This window comes from Camelus bactrianus, chromosome 18 (assembly GCF_048773025.1).
Source record: "Camelus bactrianus isolate YW-2024 breed Bactrian camel chromosome 18, ASM4877302v1, whole genome shotgun sequence".
In the NCBI taxonomy this organism is placed as follows: Eukaryota; Metazoa; Chordata; class Mammalia; order Artiodactyla; family Camelidae; genus Camelus; species Camelus bactrianus.
Window position 1 is genome coordinate 31,415,063 of NC_133556.1, and position 24,106 is coordinate 31,439,168.

The 24,106-nt window shown below is 42.8% G+C and overlaps 1 protein-coding gene across 16 annotated transcripts in view; it reads left to right on the plus strand.

Moving 5' to 3' along the window:
• The window catches only part of RBFOX1 (RNA binding fox-1 homolog 1), a 1,986,757-nt gene that overhangs the window by 1,884,888 nt on the left and 77,763 nt on the right, over positions 1-24,106 (plus strand). For all 16 annotated transcript variants that reach the window (XM_074346731.1, XM_074346734.1, XM_074346737.1 and 13 more), the window contains 2 exons: positions 920-973; positions 22,561-22,641. In XM_074346731.1, coding sequence (XP_074202832.1) covers positions 920-973; positions 22,561-22,641 — 135 coding nt within the window. The remainder of the gene's footprint in view (positions 1-919; positions 974-22,560; positions 22,642-24,106) is intronic.

Genomic DNA, 24,106 nt, shown 5'->3' on the forward strand with positions numbered 1-24,106 from the left:
CAGGGTTTTGCCCAAAAGGCAGCCCACCTGTCCTCTCTGTCTTTCAGGAATTCTATAATGGATGCGTTCATTAAGACTTACCAGCAGGAGCAGGAAGGGCTCACCACACCCTAAAATGTGTTCATTTTTTGAAGTTGTTCCCTAAGTAAGGCCCAAGGAGTGTGTGATATAGTAGCTTCTCAATTTGTAAATATTCTTGTTTGTTGTTTGCTTTTTCCTTGGGTGAACATTTCTAAAGGGCGAGGATTGATTTTGCAGAAAATGCTCCATCCAGAACATTTGGAAAATTGCAGGATTCTGTTAATCCTATATACAGGTTATTTGAAAGTTACCTTAGATATCATGCATCGATTAAGAATTTGTATGGTTCTTGAATCCTCTGAAATGTATTGCACACTTAATCTCTAGTGGGTAATTGTCATTTTCTTTGGGGTTCCATAAGCGCTTTGGGATTCTATAAGAGATTCTGGGGTCATAATTAGGAAAGACACATATAGGAATGTTTCTGCAAAGAATTCTGTTTATGCAAGCTTCCAAAATTTTTTGAACTGAATACAAAGGGAAGATGGGATGGATTACCCATGAAAGAAGACAAAAACTTTAAATTATTGTAAGAGCTCTAGAAAGTATCGATACGGGGGAAAAATTAATTACCACATCATTTTCAAAAGGTTCATTTGTAGCTGGTCAGTAGTTTCCATATTATTAACTTGCATTGGCAGAAAATTTTAAAAAGGACATAAATCTATTTTTCCTATATATATAGTTTTCAAATATTTTTATGCCTGCCCAAACTATATATCCTCCAAATCTTAAAATTAAAAAAAAAATACCAACCTGTTTGATTTACGGTTAGTTTTCAATGATATAAGTTGTTGCATCAAATGTGATAATAATGTTTTTGTATATTTATTTCAAGGCTGGAAATTGAATCCAGTTGTGGGTGCAGTCTACAGTCCCGAATTCTATGCAGGTAAAGAGTTTCTCTTTGCATGATGTCTTCTTGGTCTTTTCTAAATGTGCTTTGCCTGCCAACTAAAGAATGGGTTGCATAAAACTGTCTGAACCAGTAAATTCCTATCCTAGCAAGTTCTGAATGATTTGGGGGGGGGCGGAACCAAAAGCATTTAAAACTCTTTAAAAAAAAATAGAGAGGAGTCATTTGAGTTACAATGTGGTGTAAGCATGGAGCTCCTTATGACATTTACATTGATTTTGCCTCAAAAAAAAGCATTGAGACTTTGTTCAAGAGCATATTGAACAAACGTAGAGCTGTTCACGCCCATTTTATTTCAATGTGCCTGAGTGTGGTTTTTCTTAGCCATACGTTTCCATTTGGAGTTGCATTTTTTTCTCCCCTTGGCAAAGCAGAGTTGGCTTAATTATCCCAATAATGTGGCAGGGAGTTGGAATTGCAAAGAGAAACATTACTTAGAAAACTGGAAACGCTAAGTTGTCCTTTCTCCATGAAGTGATTTCCCTTAGCAATTCCATTTTTCCTCTGCTTCAAGGACCTCTCTCTCTCCTCATCCCTTCCCTGCCACCCACCACCTGCCACTCAAATCCACTGTCCCAGAAAACTTGGTCATCAAATCTGGGAAGAGAGTAACCCAGAAGCAAAGTGGGGCTGAGATTTTTGCTTAGCTTAGCCCGTGACTTCTGCCTGTTAATTTTCCTGCTCATGAGCCAGGCTACATTGAACACATGAGAACCTTAGTAGATTTGCCACATGGTTGTTGAAAAGAAGTCTTGCTTTGATATGGCCTTTGCTTTTTAATAAGGAGAAATAAATGACCCACTGGTCTAGATCCCTTCACTTAGCGATCTCTTGATACAGTAAATCACACCCTTCCTTTGTCTCTTCCAAGATGCCCAACTTCTATCATTTTCCTGAAACTAACCATCAACCCTAGTGGATGTCAAAGGAACATAGGAAACTTAGCTACTTTAATGCAATAACCAACTTGATTTAAAAATAAAATGGTAAGCCTGGGAAAGCCCAATGTGATACCTGAGTTCTGTATTTTAGGTAGGCAATATCTGTAATTATTCTTCATATGGGAATCTGACCACAAGCCTGGGTTACATCCAGGGATTCTACAAGAGGCAAGTAGTTGTGTTGACTCTTATGGGGGAGAAGAAACGTAGCTCTAAGGCTTTCCATGATTATCTGGTGGGATCCACTTCCTGAGAGGACACATAGAGGGGTGAGGAACATGGACAACACACTCAGACAGCACAAGGACAGAATTCTGGTTCCTCTCTCTACTTGCCAGCTGTGTGACTCTACGCAAGTTACTTAACCTCTCTGTGCCTCAGTGTCTTCATCTGTTAAATGGGAGATGATACTAGTAACAAACTCACAGGTGTTTCTAAGAATGACAAGGGGTTAATAAATGAAGAGTGTTTGGTGCATAGCTAGCAACTATATAAATGTTGAGTAAATAAAAATAAATAAGTTAATATTCCATCTGTCTGCCATAGGGGGCAAGTTGACAGAGAGCTGGTTCTGCTGGATTCTGAGTGTAGCACTAGACTAAGAGATTCTTTTCGATTCTTTTCTTAATTCATGAGAAGACTAGTCTTTCAGTTCTCAGCATATCCATTCAGGGGACACAGGTATTGCTGGGGTACATCCTTGTCCAAAGCTTCAAAGAAGTGAAGTCCCCCAAAGAGGCAAGGAGAAAGCTGGGCAGCAGCCTCTGTGCGTCTGCAGGCACTGCCCAGTGGAATGGAACCCCCAGGATGAAGCAGAGGCAGGTTCTCGGCATGTGCGCAGGTGCACGCGCCTACGTGCGTGTCCCCCCGCCCCCCCGAATAATGGGATCAGGAGCAAGAAGCAAGCAACCGTCCTGTGAAAGGGTAGAGTATAAATGTGTGCACTGTAATTGTAATAGGGAGGAAAATGCATTTTTCTGGCCCCGTGCAATGTCATTGCTGGTCACCTTTGGCTCAAGCAACCAGGAAAACACCAAATATCTCCTTTACACGGGGTTGCAAACCTCTGTGCATATCTGTGGGTGCTTAAGAGGACAGTAAGACAAGAAACAATTCAGAGTGACATATACATACAAGAACAAGTGAATCTGCGTAACTTTTAGAACATTAGCACAGCCATTCAAATGAGCCTTGGGCCCTGCCCCAGAAGTTCGATCCTTGGACTCTAGGGAGAGAATAAGTTATAATGAGGGTTACTGTTTCCTGAAAACGTTTATGGCCAGGCCTGGTTCTAAGTGCTTTACCTAAATTAATGTGTATTTGAATCCTCACAGTAATTTTCCAAATGAAGAAACTAAGGTACCAACGAGTTTGCATCACGGGGCTGAGATTTCACAGCTGGTCTGAAGCCACTTGGAATTGAAATTAAAAGCCTTTGCAAGCAGGTTACTCTGCTTTATTTTTTATGAAGGTTGAAAGTCATAGTTTTTATTGACTGTGTCCTGTGACAGCAGAGCATGCTACTGCTGGGTCAAAACTAGTCCAATTAACAGAAGTGAGGTCATCATATTGGATTATTTCAACCAACACCACCACCACCGCCACCGCCACCACTGCCACCACCACATTCACTGGTTGTGTCAGGGGGATTCTTTTAGGAGCCTGGACAACCAAATAATTATTTCTATGAGCTGTTCCAGTAAACTCACAATCTAAAAAAAAGTGGAGCACAGATAAAGTGTCACTTGAGAAAGCTGAAGTGTTTGGTGTTGCCAATATCTGTCCTTCCTTAATCAGAAGCATTCTCTTTTTGCCTGTATATTTGTATACGTAGGTAGACAGAGTTCATGATATTCAGAAATGAGGGGAAAGGCTGCACATTCAACACTCCAGAACAATTCCTTTGACATACTCGGAGACCCATAAACATTGAGAATCCAGCTCACTTAAATCTGAAGTTTCAGGCACTTGTATCCATGGAAAGTGTATCTGCAACACAGAGACGTATAATGTATTCATGTCCATCTCCAGGTATAATTACTAATGTTATCCATTCAAATACCCATGACTGAGAAGTTAGGGGGCATTTTAAATTTCCCCAACTGTAAAAATCATCTGGAATTATCTTGCAATTTTGAATGTGCCTCAAAGCTGAAATGAAGGGCTTGTCATCGGTTCGCTGTGGATATGTAGCAAGCCAGCCCTGTATCTGCCTGAGATAGAAAGCCAGCCTGATTTTACGAGTCATTGCTATATATAAGATTCTGTGTTAATGACAAATATCATAATATTCCCGTAGTATAATTATTGATTTTCTGAAGCTTATGTGGAATTAACAACCCAGCCTCCAATTGTCTCTCAGAATGGGGCGCAAGAAGTTCACATATTTTGTAAATTAAAATCAATATTTTCAATTTCTCCTAAAGGTAATTTTCCTAATTTAGTGGACTTTCCCCTAACATTTATTTTCTCTTTAATTATAAAATGGCAGGTTATTGATTTTTGTATATAACCTCTTGATGCCCTGAGTGCATTTTTATTGCTAACGCAGGGTGGGGGTGGGGAGAGCAGTTACACCTCTTAATGAGGATCTTTAATTACTAGCTGAACAGTATTAATTTGCTTTGATAAATTATGACATGCACTCTCCCTCGCACTCGCGTTCCAGGGGAAGCATTTAGAAAACTGTCAGAAAAGGTCTTTCATTTGGGGTGGTTTTTCTGAACTCTCATCCAGTCGTACCTGGAAGAACTCTTTTAAGTGCTTATCCAGGACCCGTCTCCCAGAAGCAGACAGACCTAAATGAGCATATTCCATGAACATATATAAATCTTTTCCAAAGACAAATGGATGTTTTCCTATAAAGCTGAGCAGCATTGATTATTTTTCCTAAGCTTAATCATCCTCAAACTCTTTGAGGCTTATTCTCAAGACAAATGATTGATAAGTCAAGGGGAAAAAAACACCCAGGTGAGTTTCAAAGACTTTAGCCTGTGTCTACGGGCATTCCATTTTAGAGTCTAACTAAAATTGAAGGTATTGTATATAGATGTATAGTATCTGCAAATATCTGTTCAAAGGAATATTTCCCAAGTTATTTAGTATAATTAGAAATAGTGTTTTTAAGAAGCCTGATAAGGAGGCTTTAACAAGAATTCTTACAGTTTCCCCATCATTGTGAGAAGTTCCCTTTACCATCTAATAAAAACATTTTTTTTAAGTGATGTCCTTTAGGGATAATCATGATTATCTAGCCAACGAAACTGTTGGTTGAAAGCACCTTTAATCTTCATACGTAAGTAAAACAAAATAAAAATAAATAACAGAAGGCTATACACCGTTGTCGACATGGTACTGACAAATGGCAAATTCACCCGTTTCTCAATTGCTGGTTAAGATCGCTGCAAAGCTCACCCACACTGTATATCATATCTGCCAACTCATTTCTGTGATTAAATATTCCATCAGTGGGGCTATAAGGCAGCAAAGCTTAACAAGATTCATAAGATGCACCACTCGAACACACATAACTCACTTCTGTGGATGGGGAGCTCCCCGCCTGCAAAGGAAAATTGGAATTGAGTTGAATTACTCCACGAGTCGTGATCAATAGGGAAAGGAAAAGGTCTTCCAATGCAATGCAGATCTGAGATAGAGTTAGGTCCTGGTGACAAGAAACACACAGTTAAGGCCAAAAGTAGGGAGATGCTGAGTAAATCAACTCAAAAACCTTGAAGACGACAATGAATGATAGTCTTGGTGGCACTGTTATTAGTAGCAGGATTTGGGGGAGGCAGGGGGGTGGTCCTGAGTGGATACTCCTCCTGAAAATAAGAATTTCTGGTTTGGGGAGAGTGAAGCAAAACGACAGGTCTTAAAAGAAGTGCATAACACCTGGCTGCAAAGTCACATTTGAAAATTGGTCAGGTCTTGAAACTAGGTTATCCTGGGGTTACAGAGAGGATCAGATAAGATAATGAGTGTAAAGGAACTTTATTGACTATAAAGTAAGATAAAAATATAAGAGATCAGTGTGATCACTGGAGTCACCTGGATTGATTGTGTCCACGTCGGCACAAGCCTGGCCGTGGACCACATGATCTGATACCAGGCTAGGGGATGGGAAAGTGGATTGAGATCTCAATATAAAGGTTAAAATTGAAGAGGATGGATGTAGCCCTCTGTGATTGCGTATCTCGAAAGGGCAGCTGTATTTGACCTTGGATTAGCCATACAAAAGTATTGGTTTTCTATGGGCTTTTGGCCACTGAGAACCATGATTCATCTAAGAATTAGGTCAGAAGAAGGTAGATGTAGGTCTCCGTCCCAGTTGCTGCCCCCATCTCACTTCACTGAGTCTATTACAGTCAAGAGAATGACCTTTAGCCACACTTTTGGAAGGACTTCTTTCCAGTTCCGTTCCTGCAATTTGGATACAATACCGTCTGAAAAGAAGAAAGAGAGAGAGAGAGAATGAAAGGAAGAAAGAAATGAAAGAAAGAAAGAAAGAAAGAAAGAAAGAAAGAAAGAAAGAAAGAAAGAAAGAAAGAAAGAAAGAAAGAAAAAGAATTTGTCCAGAACCTGGGATCATCTGACATAAGTTGCTTTTCTTTTATTGGTCACAGTCCTAGACTTTGGGTTGGGCTTGGTATAAACTAATAAAATACTGAGTACAAAGCATGCCCTGTTAGGGGTGACCTCCTTCGCATCCTAAAAGAATGTAATGTAGGTTTGAAAGGTACCTGCTACCACCCCGAGCCCCTCCAAGCAGCAAATACTCAGGTGTTCCTCATGGCTCTAAAGTCTCCCATGTCCACCCAGAGGACCAGCCTCTACTGGAATCGGAGCTGTGGCCGTAAGGAGCTCCTCTTTCTGAACAACGACCTTTGGCGCGGTGGTGTTTTGTGTAATTTACACATCTGCCAGATTCAAATACAGTGCACTTCACTGAACTGGAACAGAAGAGTCCAGATTTAAGTCCCCAAGCAAAGGATTTTCAGCCTGGAAATGTTCCACTTCAAAGGGTTTATCTCATACATCTGTTTACCTTTGCCTCCCCTCTCGGTTGCAATTCACTTTGCTTCTCTCCTCCCCTCCCCTCGTCTGTCTTATCAGATTTCATTCCATCCCTGCCCACATTTGGCCTTAATTTTTCTCTGCATCCTTTCCCATCCCACAGAGGGAATGCAGCTCGGCTTTGATGGAGCCTGTGGGGGTTTTTCATCTTCAAAAAGGATCAGAACTTGCTTATGTGCTGAAAACTGCATTTCCGAAATGAATGAGTCCCCATTCTGTTCCGTGGAAAGAAAGTCTGTCAAGGAGTGCTCCCCGCCAATCAGCAGGGAGGGACAGGATGGTCCTTGTAGGCGGAAGCCCCCACCTCTAGGCTGTGGGAGGAAGATGAGGTTCTAATATCTGGCTCCGGATAAATTTCATAGGGAAGGTGCTAAGGCTGAATCATCCATATACTGAGCAACTCAAAACATCAGCATCATAAGCCAGCTCGGGGCAGTCACCCTGTGCCGGGCACTCTGCGTCTCCTCCAGTTCTCAGTAAAATGTTGCAGCACTGTCTTCATTATAGAAATTATGAAACCAAGGCTTTGTGTAGAGTTTATCTCATTCCCTAAATCACAGAACTAGTATGTGAAACATCTGTGTACTATATAAAGGTCTTTTTTTCTAACCTCAAAGCCCATGTTTTCCACCATCTTGGGATGCAACTTTCTCAGTTGGAGAAGATGAGATGCCTTCTGTTCATTAGGTCATGGAATACAATGACAATTAGTAACCTTTGCATTTAATATCACCAGCTGCATGCCCAGCCTCCATGTTTCGATCTTGGCATACGTTTACAGAGATTGCAACTTTGCAGGATTAGTGCCATTTTCTTCCTCTTGAAGATAAAGTAGAAATCCAATGAAGTTGAGGTGCCCAAGATTGTTGACTGCAAAGGTTAAAAAGCTGGATCCAAACCCATACCTTTGCATATCTTACTCCAAAGATGGTTCCTTTTTACTGCAAGTTATCTCCCACACAGGCTTTAGTTAATCCAATGTCTTGGATTGATGGTTTTTCACTGGAAGAGATCTTGGCCCTACCTCCACCCAGGGGAATTGGGCTACTTCTGGAGACATTTTTCACTGTCATATCTTGGGGGAAGGGTGTTCACCACCGGCATCTATGAGTGGAGGCTAAGGGTGCTGCAAAATTTCCCACAATGCACAGGACCACTCCCCACCACAAAGAATGATCTGGCCTAAAATCTTGATAAGTGATGAGGAGCTCCTGAGGTGTCCTCTCCCTGTCAAGTCACACGATGTGCTTAATTTTCCCAGCAAAGATGTGTGACAGCACGTGCCAAGCACCCCCAATCAGGGAGGGTCCCCTGAGCCTCAGTGTCCAGGGTTTTTCTCAGGAGCTTGTCAAATAGACATGGAGCACCCACATGATGGACCTCAACTACTCAAACCTTCATTAGCCCAAAGAGCAAACATAAGCACTCACCAGATATCACATTGCTCCCACAAACTGTCTTATCACACTGGGACTGGGTGGCCCAAGGCCACAGGCATCCCAGGATAGCCCCATCAGCTAGACTATTCCCAGGGCTGAGAACTCATCTCCCAGGACTTGAGTGAGGGCCAATCCTAAAGACCAGCCTTTGGGAGGAATGTGAAAGATCTGAGATGCCCAGCCCCGATGAGGTAACCCTTTTAAGCCCAACATTATTTAAAAAAAGAAAAGAAAAGATAATAGAGATGGTAAGCTCAGAATAGAACACAACGGTGATAATGATGGTACCGGTGAGGAGGAGGAGGAGGATGTAAGCCAAGACGTACTGCTGTGTTGGCTGACTCGAGAAGAAAAGATGAAGCTGAATTTACTTATGAAAGAGGATAGAACACGAGGATCTTTGGCCTAGAGCAGGGGCCTGCAAACTTTTTCAGTTAAGGATCAGTTGGTCAATATTCTCAGCTTTACAAGCCATATGGTCTTTGCCTCAACTATTCAACTCTGCCGTTGTAGCGCAGAAGTAGCCATCAGTAACACATAAAGGAGTGGGCACAGCTGTGTTCCAATAAAACTTTATTTTAAAATGCAGACATTTAAATTTCAGGTAATTTTCATGTATCATGAAATAGTCATCTTCTCCCCACTTCCCCACTACGGAAAAGGAGAAAGCCTTGGTCCCACTTTGCTGACCCTGGTTAGATATTCCAGTTTTGATAAACACAAAGCTTATGCCCTGGGGAGGGTTTTTGTTTTGTTTTATGTTATTTGTGTGTGTGTGTGTGTGGGGGTGCGCGCGCATGCATGCACGTGTGTGTTGTAGCATCCTCCTTTGGTAGCAGTTACACAGTACTGCATGAACCCACGAGGTTAGGTGGCTGTCACACAGTTGCATGATGTCCATTGAGGAAGAGCCAAAGAGAGAGGCTAAGTATATATTCACACATCTCACTGGCTTCCACTAATTCATCCTTTAACTCAGAGTTGCCGCTTTGAGGGCCTGGGAAGTGCCAGGCACTGTGGTAGGTGCTGGGACAGCAGTCCTTCCCTCCAGAATTTGGCAGGGCAGTGAATGATGCAGACGGATAAACTCGGGGTATAATAAAGGATGCTACCTCCCAGAATACTGGAAAATGGCAATTCTCCCTGCATGAAAAGAGGTGCCACAAGTTAGATCTGGAAGGAGTAAGAGTTTCCAGGGAAGAAAGCAGAGAGGAGATTCCTGTAGGAGTTTGGTAGAGCCCAAAGGAGTTTCTCAACCTTTATCTTCAGAATCCATTGAGAAAAGTTTAAAAAAAGAAAACAAAAATAAATACAGATACTTGGTCTTCACTTGAAATGGGAATTTCTGAGGCAAAATCAGGTTCCTCTAAAGGCTGAGAAGTGTAGATCTGTTGAGATCAGAGAGTACCTGGCAGAGAAAAGTTACAAAAGACCTGATAAGACCAAACAAAGGAACCTGGATTCTGGAACTTATCCTTTGAGTGGTCAACAACCATTGAAAGCTCTCATTAAAAATTAAAATAATACAAAATTAAAATAAGCGAGAATACTTAGTGATGAGTTAGCACCCAGATCCACACTCAAAACCAGTAAGAGTCTTATCATGAGGAATATGTGTGAGCTAAGCCCTGGAAGATGGAAAGATGTAAGACCCCATCGGTGTCTGCCCACCAAGCCCACAGACTGGTGACTCCTGCCAGACCTCAGATTACCAGACGGTGGCCAGCTATTCTAAAACTTGTCTCCTGGTTTTGTCAAAAAGCAAATTACCAGAGATTTCAAAAATGAAGTGATTTCATTTTTTTTTCTTTATGTTTTAACTTGAATTGCCATTCTATCATGAACCATTTTTTCAAAGTTTTGTTTTGTTTTGTTTTGTTTTGCTTTGCTTTTTTGCTTTTCACTTTCAGGGTTCTTTTCAAAATGTATGGTTCAATGGTATTAGCCCTACCAATTAAGTTGATGTACAAACAGAGACAAATGGGCCAAATGTTGTTTAATACTCTTTATGTTAATTATATCTAGAGTCTCCAAGTATAATACGAAGCTGTCCCCTTTTCTTTTAGATGTGTAGTGTGGAAGAACCAACACACAAATGGCAAAATCCTCCTTAGATTAACTACATTAATGATAGTTAATGCATTTCTAGAACTTCTCTGGAACTGTTACAACCCATTACAGTCAAAATATTGGTTTATGAAAAATTAATAAAGCCAGTGGAAATTGGAATCCAGCATCTGCATTAGCTATTTACACCAAAAGAATCAGCCAGAATTAATTATGCCGCATGCTACATTCTAATGAGTTTTTCATTAAACTGTATACCATTATGGAAACTAAACAAGGATTATTCAAAGAATAATGCCAACGGCTGTTATTTTTTTGAGAGATTAAATTAGTTAATGGGTTATACATTTAAATCTGACACAGAGGTTAAGTGATGTACATTCATCACTGCATTAAACCCAGTATCATTTTTAAAAACATGAACGCCCCAACATCACCAATATTTCCCCTGGGGGAGAAATATAAGTCTATTTGTATGTTTCTAGTGTTTGTTTAATATACATGTGGTATTGCAAAGACTGAAGCCCTCTGTGTTATTTCTCTGTCATTTTCGAGAACAATTTCCATCAGGTGAAATAATCTATTTATTTTCAGCCTATGGGGGTGTGTGTGTGTGTGTGTGTGTTGGTGGTGTGGGAGGCATATTTAAACAAGTGTGTCTGATTACTCTTTGAGAGACTCAAAGTTGAAGTGTAGAATTTTCTACTCTCACCAAAGAATGAGGTCAGGACTTTAAACCTAATCTGGGGAAGGAGGGAAACTCAACATGAATCTGTACAAGGCGGGACGGTATAGCTCAAGTGGTAGAGTGCGTGCTTAGCATGGAGTTCAATCCCCAGTTCCTCCATATAAATAAATAAATCTAATTACCTCCCACCCCCTCCAAAAAATTGCTTAAAAAAAAAGGTGAATCTGTACAGCCATCCCACGAATATACCCCGTCCCTCCTAAAATATAGTTCTGTAACAGTAAGTGAAATATAAGCGGAGGCCACTAGGCAAGGCTTTCTAGAAGGCTTTTTGGTCTCTTGTAGCATCTTAGAGGTTCTTGCCCCTGGAAGAGGAGAGACAGAGAGTGAGGAATCCCATCTGGGCTCTTTGCAGAGATTTGTCAATTTCACTGCTTTCAGCCGAAGCACAATTTCTAATTTGTTTTTTCTCCTGAGCAGAGATTGCACACTAAAATAACTTGAGGAGCAGGCTGTGAGATCAGTAAGTGAAATGTGCAAATTGGAAAGGACATGTCTCAATTATAGGAGGAGTAGCTTCTCCCCATCACTCTGAGTGGCCCTGCCAGACAAGAATACTAGCCCCAACCCCTGTGGCCCCATCCCTGACTCCTCAAGAGAAGCCAGACATCTGTCTTGTAAGGTTAAACCTCCCAAATTTAAGTGTTTGCAATTATTTCCCAATCTTAAGATGTTTTCCATTAATTCTGTTATGTTTAGCATTATGTTAGTGGCCAAACAAAACTGTAGTTGTCAATTTGCTACTCTTTTCTTTAATAAAAAAAAGCAAAATAAGTCCCCCAAAAGGGCCATATTTTGAGATTCCAAATAATAATAATCATTTTGTCCCTGTTTACAGATGTGAAAACCGAGGCTCAAGGATGTTAAATGAGGAGGTCAAAGAAACTTACAGTCAGTGAGGCTAGAAAACCAAACTAAGTTTAAAAGTTTCCAAAGCCCATGCTTTTTCAGCCACGAAGTTACAACTTAAGGGTTCACTATTTCTCCTCTGTGTTTCCTTCCTCCATGTCCTATTTCTATCTTGCAAGTGGGATTTTCTTATCTGCAGAAGCTACATCCTGCCCAGAGGCTTCCCTGGTTGGATTTAAAACCCTATTGCAGATTCTGAAAGGTGATCAGGAGCTTCTAACATCTTTTCGCCTGGAAGAATCAGGTGTTTTTATCCAGAAGATGACTGCACCATCTTTAGACATGGCTTTGTTGAAATGCAGATGGTGGAACATTTATCAGTCCAAGGTTGGAGAGGATGTTTAATCAACTCAGAACCAAGTATCATCATTGATAATGTTCATGAGAGCCTAAGCTTTGGAGTCATGCAAAGCTGGCTCAAATTTCAGTTTATCTCTCTCTCTCTCTCTTTTTTTTTTTTTTTTTCTCTGAAACTTAGTTTCCTTGCAAGTTTAATAAGAAAAAATATTATAAGGCATGTAAAGCGTATTTGGTCCAGGTCCAGAAACTCAGTGGCATCTTAATGGCCACTCTTATTAAATACTGGCTGGGCTTGAGGATGGCTATGTAGTCCTTGGCATTTCACTGTTGTTAGCAGCCCAGACATCCCTTGGGAGCTTATAAGAAATGCAGAATCTCAGGCCCCATCTCAGACCCACTAGATAAGAATCTGTATTTTAAAAAGGCCTCCCCCAACCCCATTGATTCAGTGCATATTAACATCTGAGAAGCAAGGCTCTAGAGTGGCCCTTATCAATATATTGACACCCAGAACCCTGAATGCCAAATACCTTAGGAGATAAAATTTATTTTCATTGTTTTTGTTATAGTGGAAATGTTAGTTTCCCACAAATACCTCATGGGGCCATTTTTTTCTCCTCGTTCCATTGTCTTAAACAACAATGAATTAAAAAGAAATTTTTGGCAAGTATTGAAAAAAAAACCACATCTTCAGATTGTTTTGGGATGTTCATTTTAACGAAACTGAACTAAAATTAAATTTGGGGCGAGTACTGATAAAATGATGCCTTCTGAAACTTTCAGTGACAGCCTCCTGGGGAGGGTCTGGTGCTGTCCTCAGAGGTGCTTATTAGCAGTTTTGTTCCAAACAGAAAGCAGGCATTAGACTAGGGGTCCCCAGGTGTATTCTGTGAAGGTCCAGATAGCAAATATTATGGTCTTGGTGGACCCTGAGTTCTCTGTTCCAGTTGCTTGGCTCTGTGGTTGTAACGTAACACAGCCACGAATAGGACGTGAGTGACTGAGTACGGCTGTGTCCCAGTAAACCTTTATTGACGGAGACTGAAGTTTGACTTTTAGATAATTTTCACTTGTCACCAAATATTATTCTCCTATTGATTTTTTTTCTCAGTCATATAAAAATGTAATCATTCCTAGCTCATGGCCATACAAAAAGGGTGATAGGCTGGATTTGGCCGGAACACCAGTTTGCCTACACCTAATTTAGAAGGATAACCTTAAATCCATGGCTTCAGAAATCTGGTTGGTTTAATTTGCTTTCAGCACCACAAAATTTTCTGTCTGTGTGACCTTGGACAAGATCCTAAAACTCTGTGTCTCAGTATCCTTTTCTGTTAAATGGGTATAATAATGGTACCTGTCTTATAGGGTTAAGAGTAGGGGATAATCCAAATCTAACATTGAGTGGGTTTGCCTGGTGCTTAGCAGGTCTTCAGTAAGCAGTTTTTGGAGCTGTTACTGTAACATTTGAGGATATGGATACAGTATGTTTATCCTCGTATTGAGTCAATCAAATATTTTCTCTAAAAGCTTCTATTAGCCTAAATTTTGGAGGCAGTAAATGACAGTCAAGTGAGTCATTACATTTTTAAACAATAAAGAATCAGGGAGGAAGCTGTACAGATTCAATGTACTATCCTTGCAGCTTCTATTCTGCAGTTATGTCAGAATAAAAAGTGAAAAGAAAAAAAAAATGATGTGCTTCCAAATATTAGAAAAATCAAAACGTACCAAATAAATTGGAATGAGGGATTATTTACACTATAGACAGATTCACTCCAGGGCTCCTTCAAATATGGAAATCCCCTGGCACAATTAAAACATGATTTGATTTATACGAATTAAATATACATGCAACATTTTCTGCAGCGTCTGTGCCTAAATGGAAATACCTCTGTACTTAAAACGCTACCGTAACCCTTCAGAGAAGCTCATCTTTCAGGCATGTATAAAAGCTTTAGGTATTAGCTGTGAAAATATTCTTACATGGATTAGCTCAATACTAGTCTATGTTCAAAAATGCGTAACTGGAAAAGTCAAAGTCGTCCACAGCCCATCGGGGCTTTGGATAAATTTGTCAATCGGAAGCAGCCAGCCTCCACTGGCAGGGACCACATGGCAACCTCCCAGGCCTCTAAGTAGAACAGGAGTTTGATCCTTGTATGACGTTTCATGGGGGGTGGTCCTCACGATAGCTCTTCACTGATCCTCAAGGCAGGGTTCAGGATAAGGCCAGTGAGTATATTGCTCTGCTGGGGCTCCCATGAAAAAATTCCGCAGTCCGGGTATGTCCAACAACACAAATTTATTTCCTTTAAGTACTGGAAGCTGGGAGTCTGAGGTGGAGTTGTTGGTGGGGTTGATTTCATCTGAGACCTCTCTGCCTGATTTGTAGCTGGTGGTCTTCTTGTGTCTTCACATAGTCTTCCCTCTGGGTCTGTGTCCTAATGTACCCTTCTTATGAGGACATCAGTCATAGGGAATTAGCTTCTCCCCTAATTTTAACTAAATGACCTTTTTAAAGATGCTGTCTCCAAAGGCAGTGACATCCCGAGGTACTCGGGGTTACGACTTCGATGTGTGAATTTTGAGAGGGGGCATCATTCAACCCAGCGCAGTGGAGCAGGGATGAATGTGTCCTCTTCTGGACGGGAAACCAAGGGTGACCTCTCTAGGATTATGTAACTGGTGTTTTGTGTGTCTTCTTCCCCAGCCTGCCTCCAGGGAATTGGGCAGACTGGCTAGGACTAGAAGTGAGTTACTCTTTTTTTGTTTGAAATGCTCCAAAGCAAAGGCAAAATTAGTGCAATGTACCAAATGGTAAAAATAAAAAGTAAAGAAATTCTACCTCTTTGCCCGCAGACGTATTCAGACGAGCTATATTTAGCCATTTTCACTTTTCTCCTGAGTATGTGGAGATGACCTAAGACCTGGTTGATGCCAAGCGCATCTTGGAATCCGCAGAACAGCAGATTCGTCCGGGTTGCTGATGAAAGTTCAGATTTCTGATCGGCTAAGTCACACTTCTCAGGGGTAGGGCCTTGGAAGGCATACACATCCAATTCTCCCCAGGAGGTTCTTTTTTTTCTTTTTAATTGAATTATGTAGTCAGTTCACAATGTGTCAATTTCTGGTGTACAGCAGAATGTTTCTGTCTACATACACATCCATACATTCATTTTCATATACTTTTTCGTTGTAGGTTATTGTAAGATATTGACTATGATTCCCTGTGCTATACACAAAAAAAACATGCTTATCTATTTTATATATAGTAGCTAATATCCCAGGTGGTTTCTGTAGGCTTTGAAGAATCTCTGATTTCAGGAAGGGAAGAATTTATGGCTGATGAGGTTTGGGAAACTGGCTCTTCTGCAGAGTTTTGCAAAGTGCGGTCCCCAGACAGCAGGAGACCTTATTAAAAATGCAAGTTCTCAGGCTCCACCCCAGACCTGTGGGGTCAGGAACACTGGGAATGGGGCCCAGTGTTAACCAGCCCTCCAGGGGATGCTGGTGATGCAGGTGGTTGTGAGAACCAATGGCGTCGGAGGACCCTGGGTGATGGCCACCCCCTTTCCTAAAGTACTGCTCCTGCAAGAAGGACGTCTGTGGGTTTCTGTTTTGTTCTTTCATTTATAACCAACATTTTCCTACTTTAATTCCAATTAAAAATAAAAAGCTTTAAAAATCATTCAGCAACGATGGAAGCAGGGAGACTCGTCATTCACCGAGTGAGCAAAGGTCGAGGAACCCTGGTAGCTTGTTCTTCACTTTATTTGCCTCTGACTGATGCTAACTAAGGCTTTTCTGTAAATGACACCCTTGTTCTGTACCTCCTTTTTCTATTAAAAAGGACTAATACTATCTGCCTCTTATTATTAGAGAGGGACCAATGCCGTGTAAACACTCCTTGGTAAATATTGAATAAAAGTTTCTTTTTTATATGAAATCAAAATATTATTTCCAGGAGTGATGACTATAACTATTGAACATTTTTCAGTTATGAGTGCAATACAAAGTCGAAATATGGAATAAGTATTTTGCCAGAGTCTAACAGTCACATCTAATAAAAATTGTTCCAAAATTACTTTGAAATTGTATTTATCTCAGCAAGCAAAGTAACTAATCATGTGGGCTACGGCTTACGGCTGATATTCAGAATTATTTCTTTGTTCTTTTTCTTGTGTATGTATTTGCTCTCGAATACGTGAGTACTAAGCATTGCCTTTTTGTAAAGCATATGGGGTCCAGCAGGTGTGCCCCAGAACCTGCACAGAGGGCACAGAGTAGGTCACAGTGGCCGCCTGCTGAATGAGTGCGAGGACTCACAGCCCCACCTTTCCCTAGCATCGCCCTGGAGGCAGGAAGGCAGCTCCGGAATGACCCCCTGCACTCACTCACCATTTGCCTGTGGGGTTTTTTCCCCCATAGCTCTCTTTCCAGAGTTATGAAGTGCCAGGAAGGGGGAAATCTCTGCCCCCCATCCCTTCTGAGTTCTTGTGGCTGGTCTAATAATAAAATTGATGCAAGAGGGACCAACAGGAGAAAAAGAAACAAATTTTTCTATGTGGGCACAGAAATCTCATAGAAACGGGACCTAAGAAGTGCAGCTTTGATACTTTTTAGACAAAGAAGTAATAGATGTGTGAGGAATTGACAGAAAAAAATTCAAGTGTGGGGCCGCAAAATTACTAAAGAATCTAAACAGGGTGATGGCTTGGGGGAGTACATTAAAGAAGACACAGGATTTGTTTATAGAGGCTTCTTGGTCTGAATTCCCTGTCTCTGATGGTGGGCATCTTTCTAGCTTGAGATGCTGGGTGTGGACCCTTCACGTGAGAGATTTACTTCCTGCTTTAAGGGAGACAGAGAGGAGGGTCAGAGTATCTCTCTGCCATCAGCTCTGTCTAAAGTAATTTTAACTCAGAATAATCAGTCTGCCACTGGGGCACATCTGGAGGTGGCCTGCCCTGGGTGCCCACAAAGCCCAGGTGCCGTCAGGAAAGCAAGGCTCCAGCACAGATCTCTGCTTTCAAGTGACTCTGGACTAGCACATGGTAGATGTCCGTGGAGGAACAGAGACCACATGACACACACACACCCCCTCACACAGCAGGTGCTCCTGAGTTCCCATTGGCTCTTAGATATTTTATAAAGTCTTTTTGTTATTCTTTGTGATTTTGTTTTTTGTTTTGTTTTGTTTTATTTTGTTTGCATTTCAACAGAGATAAGAGCATCCTTCTCCAAATCTCCTCGCCCATCTTCATCTTGGAACTGATGAAGTGAGTCAGTCACTCCCAGTTGCTAGGTGGTTGGAATGTTTCTCTGACATTTTTTTTTTTTTAATTTAGGAATTACAGTAAGGGCCTCGGCATTCACACTGGGCAGTTTTGGAGCTCTGCCTTTTGGATGCTAAAATGGAAGAGCGGACCTTGCAAAGCAGCCTTTCTTTTTTCCCTTCCCCTCTAACATTCTAATTTTATTTCTTGAATGTGTTACAGGGCTGCCTACCAGAATCCCTTCCTGTAGCTTTTCTCCTCAGTTGCTTCCTGCCTCTTAGCTTAGGTCCCTGGACCCACGGGGATGAGTAAGACATGATTCCCCATCTCTTGGAGTTCATTGCATCCATAAGGAAGACGCTGGTTAAATAGACCATTGCAGCACAGTCTCAGAAAGCAGAGGAGGAAAACTGAAACTGGCCAGGTGGAGGTAAATAGATCCGGTTTCTAGGAGGAGAAGCCAGAGCCGAGGCCCCTAGACAATTCTAGAGGGAGGAAAAGGGCCTCCGGGGAGAAGAACCAGCCTGAGCAAAAGCCTGGAGGTGTGAAACTGCACCTTGTTCCAGTTGACTTGAGTCCAATTTTCTCACCTATATGTTGGCAGTGGAGTGAAAAGTGGAGACACTTTCTCCTTTCTGTCTGTGGTAGGGAGCACCCCTGCCGGGCTTCTCCCTGCCCCCTAGGGGCCAGGAATGGGCCCCTGCGGTGTGGAGAGTCCCCAGGTGAGGAGGAAGGGTGCGGCTGCCCCGTCTGCAACATGGACCCCGGCTCACCCTCTCCCGAGGGAGGCTCCAAATCCTGCCTGAGCGCGACCCCGCGGGTCCACCTCTTGCCAGAATTGAGGATGCTGAGGAACATGGTGCCCTGAGTAATGAGTGAGCGTGACAGGCTTGGGAAAGGCTCTGATGGCCCTGAGATCACCGCCTGTCACAGGCAGCCCCGTCCCTGCCAGCTGCACATAGAGTCATCAACGTCCCAGGAAGTGGATGACCGGGCTGCCCAGGTTTCAGTCAGACTGGATGAGCCAACCGTCAAAGAACTAGAAAAGAGGAGGACTCAAAACCATCTGTGGACTGCAGATGTGCAGATTCCCAGCTATAAACAGGGAGGGTTTATAACCTCTCGAAGGGGCAGAAAGGTTGCCTGGGGAAAGCACTCTTATTAGCAAAGAAAGTAGAAATGAAGAGGTCTTTGAAAACATAATAATTCAATCTTATTCATTAACCCCTCTAAGTGCCAGGCATTTTGCTAGGGGCTGGGGAAAAAGAGATGTGAGTATGACTTGGCTCTCATCCTGGAGGATTCTAGCTGAGACCAATATGAAAATTTAAAGTTGCAATATAGCATAGCCAAGAATCTACTAGGGAGTTTTATTTTTTTAAGTGTGATAGAAGCATAGACGATGGAATAATTAATTAAGTCCTGGGGACTGGGAAGAGAGGAGGTGACTTTTAAAGGATGCAGAAGCGTTGGGGTAGGGGAGAGCCATTTTTCAATTGAACCACATGTAATTGCCAGTGTTCAACCCTACTTGACATAAGAAAGATCAGTTTCATACGGTTTAACCTAGCAATAAGAGCAGGAATAGGACAGAGGTTTCATCCTGTCCACCAACACTGATCCAATAATCGTATTCATAATAATAATAATAATAAATAATTAAAGATAATAATAATATAATATAGTAATAATAGTAACTGCCTACAAACTGTGTTAAGAATGATCCTGAGGATTCCAGGCTAATAGGAAGGGATACTCTTGGAACTAATGAATGGCTTCGCCTGGCTAAAAATGGGTAGATAGTGGTATAAATTGAGAGTAGCCACCATCCTTAAATTTTAAGGAGCTTTAAAGCAAAGGCATGGAAGTCCAAGAAGTACAGGATCTTGCCGTGGTTATAGACAGTTCATGGTAGTCGGAGGTAGACGGTCTACGCTGAGGGGCTCGGGAGACTCACGTGAAATCTCCGTCAATGCTGTATCGCAAAGTGCCTTGAATGACCATGTAAAGACTCCTCACATTGCTGCCTGTTCCTTGTTATCTATTTGACTTACTTTTTCAACAAACACACATCACTTGCCCCCACCCAAAAAAATGCACAGAGGTCACAGTGTTCCTCTTTGCTGCTTTGGTTTTGTTTAATTCAAAGCTTTCTTGTAAGAAAAGGTCACAGAGTACTAAGAGAACATACAATAAGTACTTTGGAAATTAAATTGGAGGATGTTTTTAGGTAAAATAAAAACCAAGTCCTGTGATAGTACAGATTTTATTTTACAAAGGTCAAAACCATTGCATAAAGTAATTTTTTTTCTCTTTCTTTCTTTCTTTTTTTTTTTTTTTTTGCTACTAAGAGGCCATCCAAAGGAGTTATTTCAGTTGAGTTTCTCAGGATCCACAGTGTAAGAAAATTAGGAAGGCTTCATTATGCCCTTCCAAGATTTAGCTTTCTAGAGAAAATCTGTATTATGTCGTAGTGGGATTCACTAAATTACAGAGTAGTATTTAAAATTGACCCTAAGGTTTTAACTGCTGAAATGCCTTTCTGGGTATGTTTTGGCCACAATTATATTATTTTTCTGTGGAAACCTAGGCACCCCCAAGAAACTTCAGATCTCACTTTTAATGTGATTTTTAACCAGGGAGCTTCCTTATGATGGGCCGCCCCCTCCCCCTTCCCCAAAAGATTCTGATTTGGTAGCGCTCTGTATATCCTGTAGAAATAGTAGCATCTCTCTGAGATTTCTAGCACTGAGCACAAGCTTGTAAGTGACCCCTGCAAAGTCAGAATGAACTTCCCTGATAAAGCAGATCAGGAGTTAGGACATGTCTTTCCTGGTGGGCGTTCTGCCTCCTGTGGGTTGATTTTAGACCCCATGCCCCATGATCTGGTGTCCCCTTTGTTTGCTCTGGACCCTCATGTTATGAGAGTTTCCTGCCAGAATGGAAAAAAACCTACCGAGGAAAAATTAGACCATATGAAGTGTCGTCTCACGTGTTGTGATAAACTCTGTTCAAATAAAGTAGAAAGAAGAAGAACTACCAGTTTAGCAAAGGTTGATCATGACTCAGGTCCACCCAGACTCTGTATATTTACTACTGGAGAGGGTTCGTTAATTGCACTCTCATATCCAGGCTTTTGTGGGAGGAGAGGATGGAAGGGGGTGCTCTTCTCCACTGATAAGCACGGGACACCAGGTTTAATGTGAGAAGGATTCGGGGACATTCCTTCAGATAGAACTTCTGTCCACTGGCTAGTTCGCCTTGTCAAAGTTTGGATGGAGTTGACCTCATGATGGGGGAAGGAGAGATGGCTTAGGGATTGCGATAGTCTTTCTTTTACCTGGACGTAATGTACCAAGTCTAGAGAAACACAGGGAACAGAGGGTAGAATTTGGGGGAAATGTCTCAGGCCTCCTCAGGCAACCCCTGTGTTTTGGTTTGATACCTGCAAGACAGTGGTGACCTCCTTTGGAACTGTGTCTGGTTTTGTAGCTCAAGAAGGATTATCGTCTCTTAATGCCACGCCTTGTCAGTCCCTCTCTACTTGGCAAACCCCTCCCTCACTCTGGACGTTTTAACGGCATTTTGTTGACATTGGGAAAGATATCAAAAGATTGTAGAACCCCTCCCTAGGGCAAGTCTCCAGGGATCTAGGTGAGCTGACTGGAAGGCAGGGCTGCTTCTCCAGGGAGATTGCTTCCCAGTGGTGGTGATGACAGGAAGATACAGAGACAAATGGAGGTTGTCCTTGCCCAGCTAGGGAGGGGACCGAAAAAGCAGGAAGCTATTTCCATCATCAGTAATGGCCCCCTCAGAAGTCTCTCTCATTCTTTCCCAAGTCTTTGAGTTTCAGCCTCGCAGCAGCAGGAGAGCAGAATTGACACCCTGAAGATTCCTGAGGCTGGTCGTCCTTGGAGGGGGTGGTGGTGGTTCACAATATGTCACAGATTGAGGCGAGAGCTCAGGAGTCCACCGCTCTTCCCCGCTGTAAAATTCCACTTTGCAAGGAGAAGCCCAACGCCCTTTGCTTTAGGTCAGGCGGAGGCCCGTCATCACTGCAGTGCAGCCCGGGTCCGCGGCCTTAGTGAAGCAGCCTCTCCTGCTGGAAGGCAGAGAGATTTAGGGAAGAAACGGGAAATGCAGAGTCAAAGGTGGTCTCACCCGAGCCCAGCCTGGGTCCAGGACGAGGCACAGGGGTGGCAAAGTTGCATTTCTTTCTTCCCTGCTTTACTTCCATTCTTCCCCTGAAGAACTGCTTCAGAAAAACTAAAGTAGAGGCAAAGAAAACTTTTCTCTAAATCTATTAGTGTGTGTGCTTACCATTTATTCAGTGATTATTACATGCCAGCCCCTGTGCTGGGCGCATCTCCAGTTATACGATTCCTAACCCTTCCAGGAGGTAGGTATATTCACCCCTGTTTTCCAGATGGGAATCCCAAGGCACAGAGAGGTATAGTGACTTACCAAGATCACACAGCTAAGTCCTATCTGAGTCAACTCCCTCTGATATTTCTAAAGCTCTATTTTGAGTATGTCACACAGCCTCCATTTCTGATCAGAAATCAGACCCCTCTGCTCAAACCCCACTTGCAAAGGCATGCCATGCCTGGTGGGCGGGGCGGGTGGGTTTCCACCGATTCCCTTCGTCTAAGGCTGGGGGCTTCCGTGGGTGTGCCCAGTCTGCGCTCAAGGGATGTGGCTGTGCTTTCGTTTCTCTGCCTTTCTCCTGTGCGTTGCCGTGATCGCGCAGGTGTAGCGCGCCTGTTCCCGAACCAGATACCATCTATCTCTCTCTCTCTCGTAGGCACGGTGCTGTTGTGCCAGGCAAACCAGGAGGGATCTTCCATGTACAGTGCCCCCAGTTCACTTGTATATACTTCCGCAAGTAAGCCCGCTGTTGTGGCTCTTTTTGTTTTGTGACATAAATCTGAGTCCAATCACCTTCCCTGCCATGTAAGTTCTCGCTCCCTCCCCCTGCACACCCCCACCCCTCCCTTGTGGCTCTCTGCGAGGTGAAGTTGATTCTCATACGCATGTCTCTGTTTCCCCTGTTGCCTTAGCATCTAACCCCTCTGCTCATCATGTCTGAATCCTCACTTCCCGGATGTCCCAGCCATTCTCTGTGAGACCTTTGTCAGGAGTGGGTCCAACGGACGGGAGATGGGGTGTGGGGTTGGGGGCAGAGAGATGGGAGAGGGGGATATCGCTCATTGCCTGCCTTCTGCCACAGCTTTGCAAATGAATATGAAAATAATTTGAATAAAATATGCCGGCCATCCAAGTGGCCCCCTACACTGGCAAACGGTGCTTGGCCAGCGCTCCTGAGCAGTTTACTCATTATGGGAACTATTACTGCCTGTGGCCAGTGACTTGTTTGCAAGGCTGTGTTATCTTTGTGATTCCACTGAGGAGGAGGAAATGAGAGAAAAATGTGGTTCTCTGCATTTAACGGGGGAGCAGGGGGAAGGGAAATAATAATAAAAAAGGACTTTGATAGATATGATTACAGCCATGACGGGCCAGGGGAAGGAGACCAAAAATAAACACGGAAGACAGATCACAGTGTTGGCAAGGGAAAAAAACAAGGATTTTTCTGCCTGGGGCAGATCCTCTGGGGTGGGTCCACCCCCGGGATATAGAATGCCCCGCACCCTACCCCAATTCCCAGAACAGGTTGAAAAATGAAAGTTCTTACTGATTCCACCATGGTCCTCCATCTTCAAAGTGTGCCCCTCTTCAAAGTCCCCCAGCCCAGCCGCGACCTTACCATCTGTTTCATACAGTGTGTCTACACCCTACAAAGTCCCCACAACTGCCAAACGGGTCCTCATTGGGATCAGTGATCAAAAGTGAGTCTGGGGGTGCCGGGAGAAATTAGGCTGCTTCTGAGACTGGCTAGAGAAGAGGCCAGATGGAGAGCAGAAGTGACAGGCTCAGGATAATGAGGAGGAGGAGAGACAGAGGGACATCCTCACCAGGCACCAAGATCAACATCTCAGTTCCCAGAAGCTCAGACAAACCAAAGTCCTCGCTGCAGGGGCAAAGGTTGGGAGCAGTCACGGGGAATCCAAAAACAATGATTATGAGAAACCTGGGGCGGAGGGCGTCCCTGAAGGCATCAAGTCATGGGGGCAGCCAGTTGTTTCTCCCAACCAGAGTCTAACCTTCAACAGAAGCTTTGAGTTTCATTAAAGGCAAGGTATTTTTTCCATGTCCCCCAAGAAGCCAAAATCTAGCTGTACTGGCAAGAAATGGTTCGTTTTGAATTTACGAAAATTGTCCCATTTTCACATGCTCAACCTTGTTTGATGCTCCAAATCTGCACCAGGTAGGTAATCTAATGTTTGCTT